The 17,473-nt window shown below is 52.0% G+C and overlaps 1 protein-coding gene across 2 annotated transcripts in view; it reads left to right on the top strand.

The window, feature by feature from the left end:
• The window catches only part of GYS2 (glycogen synthase 2), a 123,757-nt gene that overhangs the window by 65,882 nt on the left and 40,402 nt on the right, over window positions 1–17,473 (top strand). For both annotated transcript variants that reach the window (XM_069762777.1, XM_069762778.1), the window contains exons 13-14: window positions 16,364–16,459; window positions 16,545–16,708. In XM_069762777.1, coding sequence (XP_069618878.1) covers window positions 16,364–16,459; window positions 16,545–16,708 — 260 coding nt within the window. The remainder of the gene's footprint in view (window positions 1–16,363; window positions 16,460–16,544; window positions 16,709–17,473) is intronic.

Below are 17,473 nucleotides of genomic sequence, written 5' to 3'. Positions count from 1 at the left end.
CCTGTATGCACGGCTCCCCTTCCTTCTCCCCTGTATGCACGGCTCCCCATCCTTCTCCCCTGTATGCACGGCTCCCCATCCTTCTCCCCTGTATGCACGGCTCCCCTTCCTTCTCCCCTGTATGCACGGCTCCCCATCCTTCTCCCCTGTATGCACGGCTCCCCATCCTTCTCCCCTGTATGCACGGCTCCCCATCCTTCCCCCCTGTGTGCACGGCTCCCCATCCTTCTCCCCTGTGTACATGGCTCCCCATCCTTCTCCCCTGTATGCACGGCTCCCCATCCTTCCCCCCTGTGTGCACGGCACCCCACTTTTTTTCCCTGTCATACTTACCTCTCACCGGCGCGCAGCACAGAACTTCCTGGCATCTCAGCGTCTTCCTTCCTGTCTTCAGCGGTCACATGGTAGCGCTAATTAAGGGTGATGAATATGCGCATATTCATCACCCTTAATGTTCGGTACCATGTGACCGCTGAAGACAGGACGCGCTGCAGGCGCTGAGACGCAGTTGCAGCCACCGCTGGAGGAAGGTGAGTATTACGTCTTCAGGGAGGGAGGGAGGGGGGCGGGAAGGAGGGAGGAGGGGGGGGCGGGAAGGAGGGAGGGAGGAGGGGGGGCGGAAACTTGACCCCGGAGTTTTATAAAAAAAAAAAAATAAAAAAAAAGAAAAAACCTAGCTCAAGGGCGCCCCCCCCGCATCCCGCCGCCCTAGGCACGTGCCCTCAAGTGCCTAGTGGCAAATACGGCCCTGCGCATATTCATCACCCTTAATGATCGGTACCATGTGACCGCTGAAGACAGGACGCGCTGCAGGCGCTGAGACGCAGTTGCAGCCACCGCTGGAGGAAGGTGAGTATTACGTCTTCAGGGAGGGAGGGAGGGGGGGCGGGAAGGAGGGAGGAGGGGGGGGGCGGGAAGGAGGGAGGGAGGAGGGGGGGCGGAAACTTGACCCCGGAGTTTTATAAAAAAAAAAAAATAAAAAAAAAGAAAAAACCTAGCTCAAGGGCGCCCCCCCCGCATCCCGCCGCCCTAGGCACGTGCCCTCAAGTGCCTAGTGGCAAATACGGCCCTGTGTGTACATACATTACATTACTGATCCTGAGTTACATTCTGTATTATACTCCAGAGCTGCACTCACTATTCTGCTGGTGCACTCACTGTGTACATACATTACTGATCCTGAGTTACATCCTCTATTATACCCCAGAGCTGTACTCACTATTCTGCTGGTGCAGTCACTGTGTACATACGTTACATTACTGATCCTGAGTTACATCCTGTATTATACTCCAGAGCTGCACTCACTATTCTGCTAGTGCAGTCACTGTGTACATACATTACATTACTGATCCTGAGTTACCTCCTGTATTATACTCCAGAGCTGCACTCACTATTCTACAGATACTGATGATGGAGGTGACGGGCGATCACCAGATACTGATGATGGAGGTGACGGGCGATCACCAGATACTGATGATGGAGGGTGTCAGGAAATAGGAAGAAGTTCTGATTACTGCAATTACACATACAGAGCTCTCAGCTGCAGTTTCCTGTGCCTGCCAGCAGAAGGCTGGAATCCTAAACCCCTCATTTTCCTCCTTCAAGAATTTTTATGACTCTGTGCTGCGAAAAACAAGTTTCCCTACCCTCCTCATTTCCCCCTCCCATCTGATACTGGCTAAAACTGGTACAGAAAGCATGGGACTCTATTGTTCATTTAAGGTTATGTATATTGGCACCGATCCGGGCTAGAGATATAAGGGTTATACATTCCGGATGTCCATCGAGAGATCTATAACTCTCTGAAATCGTTAGAAGCTAAACCCGAGTGCAAGGAGCGGGTTTCTCCATAAGCGGGTCATGTAACTACGCCGTGTTTACACTTAAGAGAATCCCCTCGACGTGGTGCACCTCCTGATCATTGTGTCGTCCGTATACGAGGTTCGTACAGCGAACTATGTATAAAAATGATTGTCATAACTCTGAGAAAAGAGGAGAAAAGAGGAGTGGATTTCATAACTCAGCCCACTCAGTGATGTCACGACCAGAGGGCATCTTAACCCTGCTGAGCTGTGTGTCTTTTCTCTGGGGTCTACATGACTGCGCATCGCCAAAACAGGGTCTTTCCCGTACTCAATCTTCCTGACCCCCACCCCATCCCCAGGGGGCCATTCTCCCCTTCTCCTGTAAATTTAAATTAAACACCAACACGTAAATTTCTTTGGATAATTTTGGCCACAGCGGCCATTTTATTAAACAAACAATAACATAAATAACAACATATATACCATATGTAAAAACCTGGAGGGGAGGGTTCTTGGGGGTAAGAAATCTGGCTCAAAAATAGGCATAAAGCCACCACCAACTTTAAAACCAAACACTTCTTTACCCTCAGCCGTGACCACCAGCTCAAGGGCACCATGTAACCCATTTCGGGCAAACCAAAACCCCAAAGCTCCCGAGGTAAATTCCCCGTCCAGAGCCCGTAAACAAAAGCCAGATCAACCCCGTAAAAACGTCATCACCACCTCCAAGAACCCCACCCCCCGCCAAAACTGCCACTGTGACAATGATAACGAAAACTCCCCTCTGGCAATAACTGATTAAAAAACCGAGATGAGAAAAAACCCAACTCCCCGGCTACCCCTCCATCAAACTGTTCACTTAAACTAATCCACAATAAAGGGAGGGAGGGTGGGCTTCTCTCCTGATGATTCACCTCACAAGTGATCCTTCCCGCACTTCTCCAGCCCCTGCCTCCTTTCCCCACTAGGTCCACCCCTTATTCAAAAATTTCCACCAATCACCTATAAGATCCCTTTTTTTATTCAAAACTCTAAAACTCCCTTCTTGGCAACGCAGTCATGTGGGGGCTTTCATCCAGCTGCGCCCATTACAGCCCCCCTTCTTGACTGCGCATCGCCAAAACAGGGTCTTTCCCGTACTCAATCTTCCTGACCCCCACCCCATCCCCAGGGGGCCATTCTCCCCTTCTCCTGTAAATTTAAATTAAACACCAACACGTAAATTTCTTTGGATAATTTTGGCCACAGCGGCCATTTTATTAAACAAACAATAACATAAATAACAACATATATACCATATGTAAAAACCTGGAGGGGAGGGTTCTTGGGGGTAAGAAATCTGGCTCAAAAATAGGCATAAAGCCACCACCAACTTTAAAACCAAACACTTCTTTACCCTCAGCCGTGACCACCAGCTCAAGGGCACCATGTAACCCATTTCGGGCAAACCAAAACCCCAAAGCTCCCGAGGTAAATTCCCCGTCCAGAGCCCGTAAACAAAAGCCAGATCAACCCCGTAAAAACGTCATCACCACCTCCAAGAACCCCACCCCCCGCCACACACGAACAGCCCTGACCACCTCAGGCTCGTGAGTGCCCCACCGCCACCAAAGCTCTCTCGACTCCTTCCTGTAGCCCGAGTGCCCATAAATCCATACCAACATCATTAAGATGCACTCCATCATCCCTCCAATAATTGCCAATCCCATCCTCCAGCTCCAAATGTCTAACGGCAATACCCCCGTTCCGAGACACAAATCCTGCCACCGCCCTATTCAGCTTCACCCGGGCTCTATTGATCCCTCTATGGGACCGTACATCACGCCACTTCCGCCTTGGTACAATGTCCGACCACACCGTCACAACACCCGGGAAAGATACCCACAACCGTAAAAAATCAAAACGAATGTCTCTGATCAACTCCCTCACTGGCCTAACTCCCAAATCATTTCCTCCAAGGTGAACCACCAAAATGTCCGGGGGTCGATCCAATCTAACGGCGTTGGCAACTGCCGGCAACAAACTCCGCCATAACATACCCCGGAATCCCAACCATCTAATAACCACCGAATCCCTTACAAAGCCTAATTGCCTACCATTTCGCCTGACATCCGCACGAAGCGCACCCCAATGAACAAATGAATGTCCGATAATCCATGCCAGGAGGGAGGTTCGACCTGAAAAAACACAACAATGATTAACACCATAACAAGGCTCTCTCCCCCACAGACCTAATTCCTAATATAAGACAGATATCGATCCGAACTCCATCTGCCTATTCTTTTGATAACATCAACGCCTAGGCCCAGACCATCCGCCTCGGACGCAGCACCAATTCGAAATGAATGCGACCCGAAATTCTTCGGGTCAACACCCAACGATCCCAAACCCCTCTTCAACAGCGCCGTAAATTGGTAGCGCGACAAAAATTCCCCGTTCTGATGTCGTAACAAAGGGCCTGCCCTCAGTGCCGACAGACGCCAATAAGATTCCAAACAGTGCTGCGGGCACATCCCGCTACCGTCAACTCTCCCCAGCACCACTCGCCTACCCCTACCAAGCTGATCAGTCTTAGAACGCCTGATCCAAAATACAATACCTCCTGCCCAAAAGTCAACATCTTCCGCTAACAGACCACCCACCTTATTTTTATTTGGGGACACCAGCTCCCCCAGGCGCAAAGCGCCAAAGAACGCTAAAGAGAAGGCTAACCTAAACAATACAACCTCAAACTGCGAACTACAAATACCGCCCAAAGCCTCCCCAAGCCGTTCCAGCATACCAAAAGAAATCGGCCTACGCTTATCAAAAGACACATTGCCCTTCCGAAAACCCTTCAAAGCCTGCCTTATCAAAAAATCTTTTGTCAGATCAGCTGAACCTTGCAACCGAAAACCAAAGGCCAGACCCGCAACAACTTTGTTTAACCTCGAAACGGACCATCCCCATTCGGCCGCCTTACCCATCAAAGCCAGCAGAGCCATAATCTTATCGCCGTCGGATTCCACTGGGCCGCATTGGACCAACCAACCTTCCCACATCTCCCACGCCGCTGCATAATCCGACCATGTCCTGCTCGACAGTGAGGCCTGTATCAAGCGACCTCCCCTTCCGCAACAATCTGCCACAGATGCGAAGGACATCCCGCTCCTGTAGGTTCCGAATCTGGCGCCAGTTCCCGGAATCGGTCCCACTGAAAACGAGATAAAGCATCAGCTATATTGTTTTGGACACCTGGTACATGCACCGCCGAAATCCACGAATTCAATTCCAAACACCTCAACACCAATTCCCTAACCAACCTAATCACGGGGGGAGAAGAGGAAGATAAACTGTTGATAACTGACACGACACTCAAGTTATCACAATGGAATCGTACCCGACGATCCTTAAAATTCTCGCCCCAAATAAACGCTGCCACTACAATTGGGAACAACTCCAACAATGCCAAATTTTTGGTTAGCCCGTTTTGCCGCCATTCTTCCGGCCACACTCCGACACTCCATTTGCCTGCACAGTAGGCGCCATAACCGGCTCCCCCTGCTGCGTCCGTATAAATTTCACAATCAAAGGCGTTCAAATCCTCCTGCTGAATCAATGATCTGCCATTATAATTTTCCAAGAAACGCTGCCAAACCAACAGATCGTCCTTGTGCTCCCGGCTCAAACGTATGAAATGATGAGCTGCACGGACTCCCGCCGTAGCTCTGGACAACCTTCGGCAAAAAATCCGGCCCATAGGCATGATCCGGCACGCAAAATTTAAGCGCCCTAGCAACGACTGTAACTCCTTCAACGTCACTTTCCTCAATTTTCCGATTCTGGACACCTCCTGCTTCAGCAACAACAATTTGTCGTCGGGCAACCTGCATTCCATCTTTCTAGAATCGATAAGAATCCCGAGAAAACTTAAGACCGTACAGGGACCCTCTGTTTTCTCCTGCGCCAAAGGGACCCCGAAATGCCCGGACACCCATTCCATGGTGGCCAATAAATTACCGCAAACCGCAGAGTCCGGGGGGCCCACAAACATGAAGTCATCCAAATAATGAATGACCGAAGCAACATCAGAAACGTCTCTAACAACCCATTCCAAAAAAGTACTGAAAGTTTCAAACAACGAGCAAGAAATGGAACAGCCCATCGGCAAACACCTGTCTAAATAAAATTCTCCATTCCAAAAACAACCTAGTAACGGAATGCTCTCCGGATGTACCGGCAGAAGCCGAAAGGCAGACTCGATGTCTGTCTTCGCCATCAAGGCCCCCGCTCCGTACATACGAACCCATTGCACTGCCGCATCGAACGACGTGTATACAACCGAGCATAATTCCTCCGCAATGCCATCGTTAACAGAACAACCTTTTGGGTACGATAGGTGCTGGATTAAACGAAACTTATTTGGCTCCTTCTTGGGCACCACCCCCAATGGAGAAACGATCACCCCTTCCATAGGCAGCGAACTAAACGGGCCCGCCATTCTTCCTAACTCCACCTCTTTTGCTAACTTACTCGAAACAACATCCGCATGTAAACTTGCTGACCTCAGATTTTTTGTAGAAAAGGGGACCGTATGATTCGGGTGAGGAATCCTAAAACCTTCAGCAAAACCGTCCCTAATCACCACCGCCTTCAACCGGTCCGGATATCTACTTAGATAAGGGGCCATCTTTTGAAGCCTCACCGGCGTCACCCCCATGACCGCTACCCCCTGCTGGCTTGCCCCTTGCTTTTCTGAAACATTTTGAAGCCCCGTGTGAAGCTCCGCTACAATGGGAACACACGTGCTTAAACCTGCAGGTATTGCCATACTTGCACTGGCCGTCATTGAACTGCCAGCACGTTCCCGTTTTTTCCTTCGCCCCTTGATACCCCTGTCCTCCTCCTCCCCCTTGTCCTGATTGCTGACTACTACTCCCCGCGCCCCCTTGAAAGGACTGCCCGTACCTCACAGGGGCCATCACCTTCAGCCACAATCCAATGTCCTTATGCTCCCATTTTATCTCAGGCCTAACCGCCTTCCGCTGCCTGAATTGTTCATCGTAACGCTGCCAAGCCTGGCCCCCATACGTACGATGTGCCTCACCAATAGAATCAAAGTAACAGAAAAGACCCGAGCAATTTTCCGGGAATTTTTCTCCTATCACACTGGCCAAGATAGCAAAAGCCTGTTGCCAATTAACAAACGTTTGCGGAATCAGGCGCCAACGCCTTTTTTCCTCCTCTTCCTTTTTGCTATCATCTTTTTTCCCTTTGTCCAGATTAAATTTTTCCAAAGGGAGGAGGGAGAAAATCTCAACAAATTCATCCTTCCAGATCTTCTCCTTCACCTCCTTCTTTAAATGGGCACCGAGGGGACCCTCAAAGCACACAAAGACCTCCCCTTTTGCCCGATCATCCAACTTTATCTCATCCTTCTTACCCGTCTCCGTTTGAACCGACACTGACACCCCAGCTGCCTGGGCCGACGCGGCCGCCCCAGACCTCACTAATTCACCGGAGCCCCCTCCCCCGGCTGTACTAACAGGATCCACCAACCAAGCCCCAGCAGGTGACCCTCCCATATTACTTGCTGGCCCCGCGTCCAATCGCCTCAAAATATGCGACATACCTGCCAAAAGCTCTCTAACGCCAGGAAGCCCAGAACCAGCGTCCCCTACCCCCTCCACTAACCCCACCGTACCCGGCACCGAAATAGGAATAGACATGTACTCACGAGGCTGCGCAGGTGCTGTGTCCCCACCAGCCGTGTCTCCGGAATCCCGCTGTTCGCCATCTTCTGGATGTTCGCTCTCAGATCCGGGGTCGTCGCTGCCGCTGAATTGCCCCAGGCCCGCGCCCCTGGCCTCCACGTCACCAGGGGGGACCGAGACTGGCGATACACTCCTGTCGCTGGACCTCCTGGCGGATCTTGACCTGACGGCTGTTTGCAATCCACCTCGGCCTCCTGGCCTACTTGCCCGACCGGCACCTGCCCCACGACCAACGCGTCCCGGGCCCAGCTGAACCACCGATGCCAGCCTGCCCGTCGCCCTACTCGGTCGTCTCGTGCCGCTGCCAGGCCCACCTAGGGGAGGTGAGCCCGCCGCTGTCACCGCTGCTCCATAGCTCCCCCTCACTGCTGCCGTCGCTGGACTCCTGGCTCCTCCTGTTGTCGCCGCCGCTGACTGTGCTGTAAGTCTGCTGTACCTGGCGCCGCTGGGGGGCGCCGCACTTCCCCTCGATCCCGGACTAGGCCGCACTACCTGTGCGGCCCTCACCGCTGACGTCGCTGTGCTCCCTTCTCCTCCTGACTCTGCCGCCGCTGCCCGCGCTGTGCTCCGGCTGCTTCTGGCACCGCTAGAGGGCGCCGCACCGCCGCTCGCTCCCGGACTAGGCCGCACTTCCGTTGCGGCCCTGGCTTCCGCTGCGGCCCTGGCATCGGGCCGTGCCTGGCTGGTCGCCGCTCCACGTCGCCGCCTCGCGCCGGCAGAGCCGCCGGGTGGATTCCTGCCGGAGGGGGGGACGGGCAGGATGGTCGCGCCGCGTCCCGCAGCCCCCGCAGGGTCCCCGGAGGGGCTCCGCGGCCTGCGCCTGCCGCGCGGTGACATGTCGGGGGACAATCTTTCTGGGGGCCGGGTTCTCCTGGTCCTGCTGCCCCGGCTCCCGCAGTCGCCCAGCAGCCTGGTGAGCTGCTCTTCCAGCCATCCATCGCTCCTGGACCTGGATTCCCTGCGCAGCTGCTCCACGAGGCTGTCTATGGAGGCCATGGTGAGTAGCTGCACACTTCTTCTCTCCTGATGATTCACCTCACAAGTGATCCTTCCCGCACTTCTCCAGCCCCTGCCTCCTTTCCCCACTAGGTCCACCCCTTATTCAAAAATTTCCACCAATCACCTATAAGATCCCTTTTTTTATTCAAAACTCTAAAACTCCCTTCTTGGCAACGCAGTCATGTGGGGGCTTTCATCCAGCTGCGCCCATTACAGCCCCCCTTCTATACAGATGTGTCCCCTGAGCACACGGTCGGCCAGGAGATGAAATGATCTGAACGAAATGTGTTTTTTTTCAACTATAAACCCATTTTATTTGTAATTGTACTGTACATACGATACTTGTCTTCTTTATAAGATCTTTTTATACTTAAGAAATTGGAGCTGGTGGCAGCGTGATTTGTCCTGTGCGTTTGGGAGGCTTTGTAGCGACCTGCGACGTTGATAATTATTGTTCCCGCCTGAATGGGGGTAGTTATATCGCCCTCGCTGCAGTGTGTCCATTACCCAGTACAAAGTAAGGCAAACTTTCTGGCGACTAATTATGCTAGGTGCAGTACCCTTTCTAACCTGAGGGTAAGGGGGGCGCCAGAGAGCTGCAAGTTCCAAACCGGAACTGGGAAGTGGGATAAGGATAAATTCCCTTCAGAAAGAGCCAGGGGCAACCAAACAACCATGGTTTATGACAAACTGGTGTGAGTGGTGGGGGTGATAAGGGTATCCTCCCCGTGGACCTTAACAGAGGTGACGGGCGGTCACCAGATACTGATGATGGAGGTGAAGGGCAGTTACCAGATACTGATGATGGAGGTGACGGGTGTGTAACGGGGTCTACTGTGCTGGAGTACCTCTTTCAGCACCCCCCGTGTTTCAGGAGGTCCACTCTGCTTTTGCTGGATTCTGAATGAAGGACGCTGGCTAGAATTTCTTGATTACATGGGAGCATATAAAAGCTGACTGCTACTCAAGGTATTTCCAGTCTAAAAGAACACAATTAATTTACAACACACAGAATATATAACACAGATACACAGGGCAGGCCAATAGAAAAAACAGGCCAGACATACATTACAATAGCCGCAGGGGGCCGAAGCCTGCTGGTATTTACTGTGGGAATTACAAAGGTGGGGGAGGTCAGAAGGAGAATATCTTGTCCCCTCTCCCCAGGGATGCAGCCTGTGGACTGATGCATTTCACATGGAACCTATTATACATAATATATATATAGCATAACATATTCTTGGTGCTGGGGGTTCTGTAACACGGCGCCCCTTTTCAGCGACGCGATCGGCATACACGTCTGATCCTTAACGGATCGGTTTGGGGATGACCGAAGTTTATGGGGTTGGTACAAGTTCCGTTTGTCGACTTAGTCCATTGGCATTACCGTTTTGTTTGCCGGGTCTGTAGCGGATGGTGAAGTCCAGAGGTAGCGCTAAACTCCACCGCAGTAATCTGGCGTTGTCTCTGGAGACCCGATTAAGCCAGACTAGGGGATTATGGTTCGTTAGGAGGGAAAACTGTCGTCCATACACATATGGTTGTAACTTTTTGAGTGCCCATACTACCGCCAGGCACTCCTTCTCGATGGCCGCATAGCCATACTTCACGGGGCAGTAGTTTCCGACTCAGGTAAGCTACCGGGTGTTCTTGGCCGTCCGGCCCGACTTGGCTTAGTACTGCCCCCAATCCAAACATAGAAGCGTCTGTGTGAACCAGGAAACGTTTAGTTGGATCGGGTGTGGCCAATACAGGGGTATTGGTGAGGGCGTCCTTTAGCTTGCGGAAGGCTTCCTCACACTCTGGGGTCCAGGTTACCTGGCGGGGTTGGTTCTTACGGGTCAGATCAGTGAGGGGCTTGGCCACGTTGCTGTAATTGGGAACGAATTTCCTGTAATACCCCGCTGTCCCTAGAAACGCCATGACCTGGGTTTTAGTGCGTGGGGTGGGCCATTTGGCTATGGCCTCAATCTTGGCTGGTTCTGGTCTCTGTTTCCCACTTCCCACCCAATGCCCTAAATACTGAACCTCTGCTTTGCCCACGTGACACTTGTTTGGGTTCAGGGTGATTCCGGCCTTGTGGATCCTGTCCAATATTGTCTCTAGGTGATTTAGATGCTCTTCCCATGTCACGCTGTAGATAGCGATGTCATCCAGGTAGGCACACGCATAGTCCTGGAGACCATCCAGAAGCCGGTCAGCCAGCCTCTGGAAGTTCGCCGGGGCAGTCTTCATCCCGAATGGCATAACTCGAAACTGGAATAAGCCAAACGGGGTGACAAATGCCGACTTGGGAATAGTGTCAGGACTAAGGGGAATCTGCCAGTAGCCTTTGCATAGATCATCCATCGATGGTGGTCAAATACTTTGCCCCCGCCAGCCGGTCTAACAAGTCATCCACACGCGGCATGGGATACGCATCCGTCACTGTTTTCTCATTGAGCTTACGATAGACTACACAAAACCGTGTAGTCCCATCCTTCTTGGGCACTAACACTACGGGGGATGCCCAGGGACTATCTGACTCTTCAATGACCCCTAAACGCAACATCTCTTGTATCTCTTGTCGCATCCCTTCTCGTACAGACTCAGGGACGCGGAAGGGGGGTTGTCGCAGGGGGGTCTGATCCTGGGTCTCAACCTTGTGTTGTGCCAGGTGAGTGTACTCGGGTTTCCCCGAAAACATCCTCTGTCGCTGCCTCAACAACTCCTCCGCCTGCTGTCTCTCCCGGGGACCTAAGTCTTCACCCAAGTGTACCTGGTCCCATGTTTTAGACTGAGTCCTCTCCCCTAAGACATCAGGCAGGGGAAGTCCGGCTAAATCCTCTGCTTCAGGTGCACAGATGGCCACTACCTCTTCAGGGCGCTCCGGATAGGGCTTCAGCATATTCACGTGGAACATGCAGATAACCCTGGGGTCGTCACAATCGGCGACATTATAGGTTGTCGGCTATTTTCCCCACTACCTGGTAGGGCCCCTGCCATGCAGCTTGGAACTTGTTCTGCTTATTGGGCTCTAACACCAGGACCTTCTGCCCTATTTCCAAGGTGCGCTCTCTGGCCCTCCGATCGTACCATACGCGCTGGCGTCGCTGGGCCACCTGCATGTTCCCACGTACAGCCTGGGTCAGCTCCTGTAGGCGGTCCCGGAATTCCAGCACATAGGGTACAATAGGTACTCCTTCTATGATGCCCTCCCCTTCCCAGTGTTCTAGCACTAAGTCTAGGGGTCCCCTTACCCGTCTCCCGTATACCAGTTTGAATGGGGAGAACCCCGTGGATTCTTGGGGCACCTCTCGATAGGCAAACAGGAGGTGAGGCAAGAATTTCTCCCAGTCCCTGTAGGTCCTGGTAAAAGTCCCAATGAGTTGTTTTAACGTCCCGTTAAAGCGTTCACACAACCCATTGGTTTGCGGGTGGTACGGGGCGCTTCTAATGGACTTTACGCCGCACAGCTTCCACAGTTGGTTGGTCACCTCTGCTGTAAACTGTGTACCCTGGACTGAGATAATCTCCCGGGGAAATCCAACCCGTGAGAAAACCTGGAGCAGGGCAGCCGCCACCGTCTCTGCCAGTATGTTAGGTAACGCAACCGCCTCTGGATACCGTGTGGCATAATCTACCACTGTCAATATATACCTTTTCCCTGACGGACTGGGTTTGGCTAACGGCCCTATCAGATCGACCGCTACTCGGCTAAATGGTTCCTCCACAATGGGGAGGGGGAGTAATTTGGCCGTGCATCGATCTCCCCTCTTGCCAATGCTCTGGCAACTGTCACAGGTCTGGCAGTATTGACGGACATCATAGGTTACCCCCGGCCAAAAGAAGTTTTGTGTCAGACGATGCCTGGTGTGACTGACGCCGAAGTGCCCGGCCAAGGGTATGTCATGAGAGATTCGCAGTAACTCCTGCCTATACTTCTTGGGAACTACCAGCTGTCGTTTTATAGTGGGGCTCATCCCTCTGTGGTGCTGCTCTGTGATCCGGTAGAGGAGTCCCTGCTTCCATATAAACTGGTCCCCTTCCAGTACCCCTCTCCCCTCCTGTGCCTTCCCACGATATCCCTCCAATGAAGGATCCTCAAGTAACTCCCTCTTAAATTCATCTGGGGTGGCCCAAGAAATGTGTCTGGCTATGGGAATATGTGTAGAGCTGGGATGTCTTACCTGGGCCTCCTCTGAGTGTGATTCCGCCTCCGCAGCTCGAGCTTGTCTCCGGGTGGTAACAGGATATGTCTCAGCCAGAGGGGCAACCGAGAAGGCAGACAACATGGGCCCCAAGTCATTTCCCAGCAAGATGTCTGCAGGCAAATCCTCCATCAAGCCGACCTCAACAAGGCCATCCCCGACTCCCCAGTTCAGGTGAATCCTGGCAGTGGGCAGTCGATGTATGGCTCCCCCTGCTACACAGACTGCCACTGTCCGGTCCGTCTTCTCTTGGTCCCGGACGATATGAGGCTTCACAAGGGTCAAAGTTGCCCCGGAATCTCTTAGTCCCTGCATGCGTTTCCCATTAACCCACGCGACCTGTCGATGCTGTTGTCGATTATCTGCCCAGGCTGTCTGCACGGGGTCTACTTCATGCAGCACTTCCTCCATCTCTTCCACCCCTTGGTTAGTCGTAGCCCCCAATGCTGGGTCAGCTTCGCCTTGGTAGCAGTGTACAGCGGCCCGGCGGAAGGTAGCTGTTCCCGCCTTTGGCCACTGGGTATGCTGAGTCCGGTTGGGACATTGTCTTTGCAGGTGGCCCAGCTGACGGCAGGTGTGGCATCGCGCCCCAGGGGAACTGTGGTAGGCCGGGTTTCTAGCTGGTGCCCCTACTATTTTCGGTGGTTTGGGGCCCTCCAGGTCCATGGGCGGACCCCTAGTGACCATCTTTGATCCGGACAACTGAGGCCTCCTGGCGTCATGATGTTCATCAGCCAGACGAGCGGCTTCCTCAAGAGTCATTGGCCATCTGTCCTGAAGCCATTCCTGTGTCTCGGGGGTTAGTCCATTAAAGAATCGTTCTAACAAGAAGAGCTGGAGGACGTCCTCCTTAGTGGTTGCTTGGCTCCCTTGTACCCACTGTAGCAGTGACCGCCGTAATTTACAGGCCCATTCAGTAACCATTCGGTTACTCGTTTTATAAATCCGCGGAACTTTTGGCGGTATGCCTCTGGTGTCAGCGCATCCCGGGCCAAGATCACTTCTTTGATCCACTCATAGTCCATACAGTCCTCATCAGGTACTGTGCGATAGGCGTCCGCTGCCCGGCCTGTCAGCTTGCTGGCCAGAATCTGAACCCGTTCCTCCGGCTTCACTTGATAAAGGGCACACTGCCGCTCAAAGTCCCGTAGAAAGCCATCAATGTCTTCCTCTGCCTCCCCCAACTGTCGGAGGGCATTATACTGGATCTTTTTGTGGCTTACGGTTGAAGGTACCTTGGCGGAGGCCAGAGCTCCCCCTGCTCGCTGACTCTCCTCTCTCCGCTCTGCCATTTCCATCTTGGCCAGCTCCACTTTGGTCCGCTCTGCCATCTCCATCTTGGCCAGCTCTATCCTGGTCCGCTCGGCCATCTCTTCCTTCAGATCAGTACGCACATCAGCCATCACCTCTCGTATGATCTCTACTGCAGGGTTTGGGCCATAGAACGCCAGTCTGTTCTTTACCTCCCTCTGGAATTCAGTCTCCTCCACGTTCACCTTGGGGGGTGCTGCACTGTCGTGTTCCATGATGGCTGCTATCAAATCCGCTTTTGTTTTGTTGCTGGCGATTAACCCTCGGGCTTCCACCAGATCTTTTAGTGTAGTCCTCTTTAACTTCTGGTAGTTGTCTTCCATTCATTCCTTTCCTCCTGTAGAATGGGTATCACATCCCGCTGTCTGCCACCAGTGTAGCGGGGTCTACTGTGCTGTAGTACCTCTTTCAGCATCCCCCGTGTTTCAGGAGGTCCACTCTGCTTTTGCTGGATTCTGAATGAAGGACGCTGGCTAGAATTTCTTGATTACATGGGAGCATATAAAAGCTGACTGCTCCTCCAGGTATTTCCAGTCTAAAAGAACACACTTTATTTATAACACACAGAATATATAACACAGATACACAGGGCAGGCCAATAGAAAAAACAGGCCAGACATACATTACAATAGCCGCAGGGGCCCGGAGCCTGCTGGTATTTACTGTGGGAATTACAAAGGTGGGGGAGGTCAGAAGGAGAATATCTTGTCCCCTCTGCCCAGGGATGCAGCCTGTGGACTGATGCATTTCACATGAAACCTATTATACATAATATATATATAGCATAACATATTCTTGGTGCTGGGGGTTCTGTAACAGGGCGGTTACCAGATACTGATGATGGAGGTGACGGGCGGTCACCAGATACTGGTGATGGAGGTGACGGGCGGTCACCAGATTCTGATGATGGAGGCGACGGGCGGTCACCAGATACTGATGATGGAGAGGACGGGCGGTCACCAGATACTGATGATGGAGTGTCACGATAATACAAAAACCATAGCTGAGGGATTTTTGCACAGGTGACCATGGTCCTGAAAGCACATGGCAGCTGTGACCCCCCTCTCTATCCCCCCTGACCAATCCTGCAAAGGCATCTGTTGTCCCTCCCTTCTCAGTCAGGAATTTCTTTTGTCTCCAGAGTCTAAGAATGTAAATATCTCTGACCTCAGTACATATCATTAACCAGCCCTTTAGTGATGTCATGAGGCTGCAGTTTATAAGTCTCTACACTTTACCCAGCCTTCAGTTTTGCCTGAGGAGCTGTACTATGCACTGAGACATCTGGGCTCTGCCTGCCAGCATGGTTTTGCCTGAAATGATCTGAGAACATGTGAGTTTTACCTTTTCTCATCTAATCCCGTTATTTTATAATTGCTTTGACATACTTTGGCTCATATTGTAACATCTTTATATACCTTTTTATAAACACTGCCTTAATCTTTCGGAGTAAAATATAATTACTAGTTTTCGTTATCCTGCTCTAAAACATACCCTAAGTTTCTGAAGTGAATTACGCTACTGTTTTGGGTTAGCTTCGGACACGTTAATCGAAGCTGGTGGCAGCATACCTTGTTCTGTGCCTTTGGGAGTCGTTGTAGCGATGGCGGCGTTGATAATTATTGTTCCTGCCTGAGTGGGAGTAGTTATATCGCCTTGCTGCAGCGTGCCCAATAGCCAGTACATAGCAGGCAGCCTTTCTGGTGACTAATTACCCTAGGTGCAGTACCTAATCTGACCAGAGGGTAAAGGGGGCGCCAGAGAGCTGCAAGTTATCAAGCGGAACTGTAAAGCGGGATATACATAAATCCCTGCAGTTCGTGGTATATTGAAGAGCAGTGGGATAACTAAAATAAGCCCCTGCTGTAACACAAGAGGTCAATAGCCTTGTGTGTGTTTCCATCACATTGTAGCAGTGGAGGGATAACTAAGATAAGCCCCCCTGCACATGTGATAGCCGTCTCTTGGCCTAAAGTCACCCCGGTCCGTGACGTAGGGGTGACAGTCACGGTGTGAATCGTGACAGAGGCGACAGGCGGTCACCAGATACTGATGAGGGAGAGGACGGGAGGTCACCAGATACTGATGATGGAGGTGATGGGCGGTCATTATTCTCTCTGTCGCACGGTGCTATATACAGTACTATACATCATCTCTCCTGCCGCTCTCATTAGTCACGTATAGAAGGGAAGGTTTGGTGCCGGATGACGGACTGACATAGGCGGCTAATCTGCTGCTGATCAATCTGCAGGATGCGCTGTTATTATTACGGGGCCCGCTAATGACTTGCATTGATTCCTTCCAGCGGAGTGCACAGTGATGGGGATCCCCAGCGTCAGCACCAACCTCTCTGGATTTGGCTGCTTCATGCAGGAACATGTGGCCGATCCGGCTGCTTATGGTAAGTGACCGCGGCTTCTGTCCTCTGTGCTGCTGTGAACGGCTGAGACGTCTTCTGGGTTTATGGAATTGTTCCTCTATTGTAGGGATTTACATATTGGATCGCAGGTTCCGCTCTCCGGACGAGTCCTGTACCCAACTGACGCAGTACCTGTACTCGTTCTGCCAGCAGTCGCGGCGCCAAAGAATCATCCAGCGGAACCGAACCGAAAGGCTGTCAGACCTGCTGGACTGGAGATACCTGGGCCGCGTAAGACAGCGCACAGTGCCGCACCTCCTATATATATATATACCGCACAGTGCCGCTCCTCCTGTATATACCGCACAGTGCCGCACCTCCTATATATATATATATACTGCACAGTGCCGCTCCTCCTGTATATACCGCACAGTGCCGCACCTCCTATATATATATATATACTGCACAGTGCTGCTCCTCCTGTATATACCGCACAGTGCCGCACCTCCTATATATATATATATACTGCACAGTGCCGCTCCTCCTGTATATACCGCACAGTGCCGCACCTCCTATATATATATATACCGCACAGTGCCGCTCCTCCTGTATATACCGCACAGTGCCGCACCTCCTATATATATATATATACTGCACAGTGCCGCTCCTCCTGTATATACCGCACAGTGCCGCACCTCCTATATATATATATATATACTGCACAGTGCTGCTCCTCCTGTATATACCGCACAGTGCCGCACCTCCTATATATATATATATACTGCACAGTGCCGCTCCTCCTGTATATACCGCACAGTGCCGCACCTCCTATATATATATATATACTGCACAGTGCTGCTCCTCCTGTATATACCGCACAGTGCCGCACCTCCTATATATATATATATACTGCACAGTGCCGCTCCTCCTGTATATACCGCACAGTGCCGCACCTCCTATATATATATATACCGCACAGTGCCGCTCCTCCTGTATATACCGCACAGTGCCGCACCTCCTATATATATATATATATGCTGCACAGTGCCGCTCCTC

Source organism: Ranitomeya imitator, chromosome 4 (genome assembly GCF_032444005.1).
Source record: "Ranitomeya imitator isolate aRanImi1 chromosome 4, aRanImi1.pri, whole genome shotgun sequence".
NCBI lineage: Eukaryota > Metazoa > Chordata > Amphibia > Anura > Dendrobatidae > Ranitomeya > Ranitomeya imitator.
This window is presented reverse-complemented; position numbering and strand designations above follow the sequence as displayed.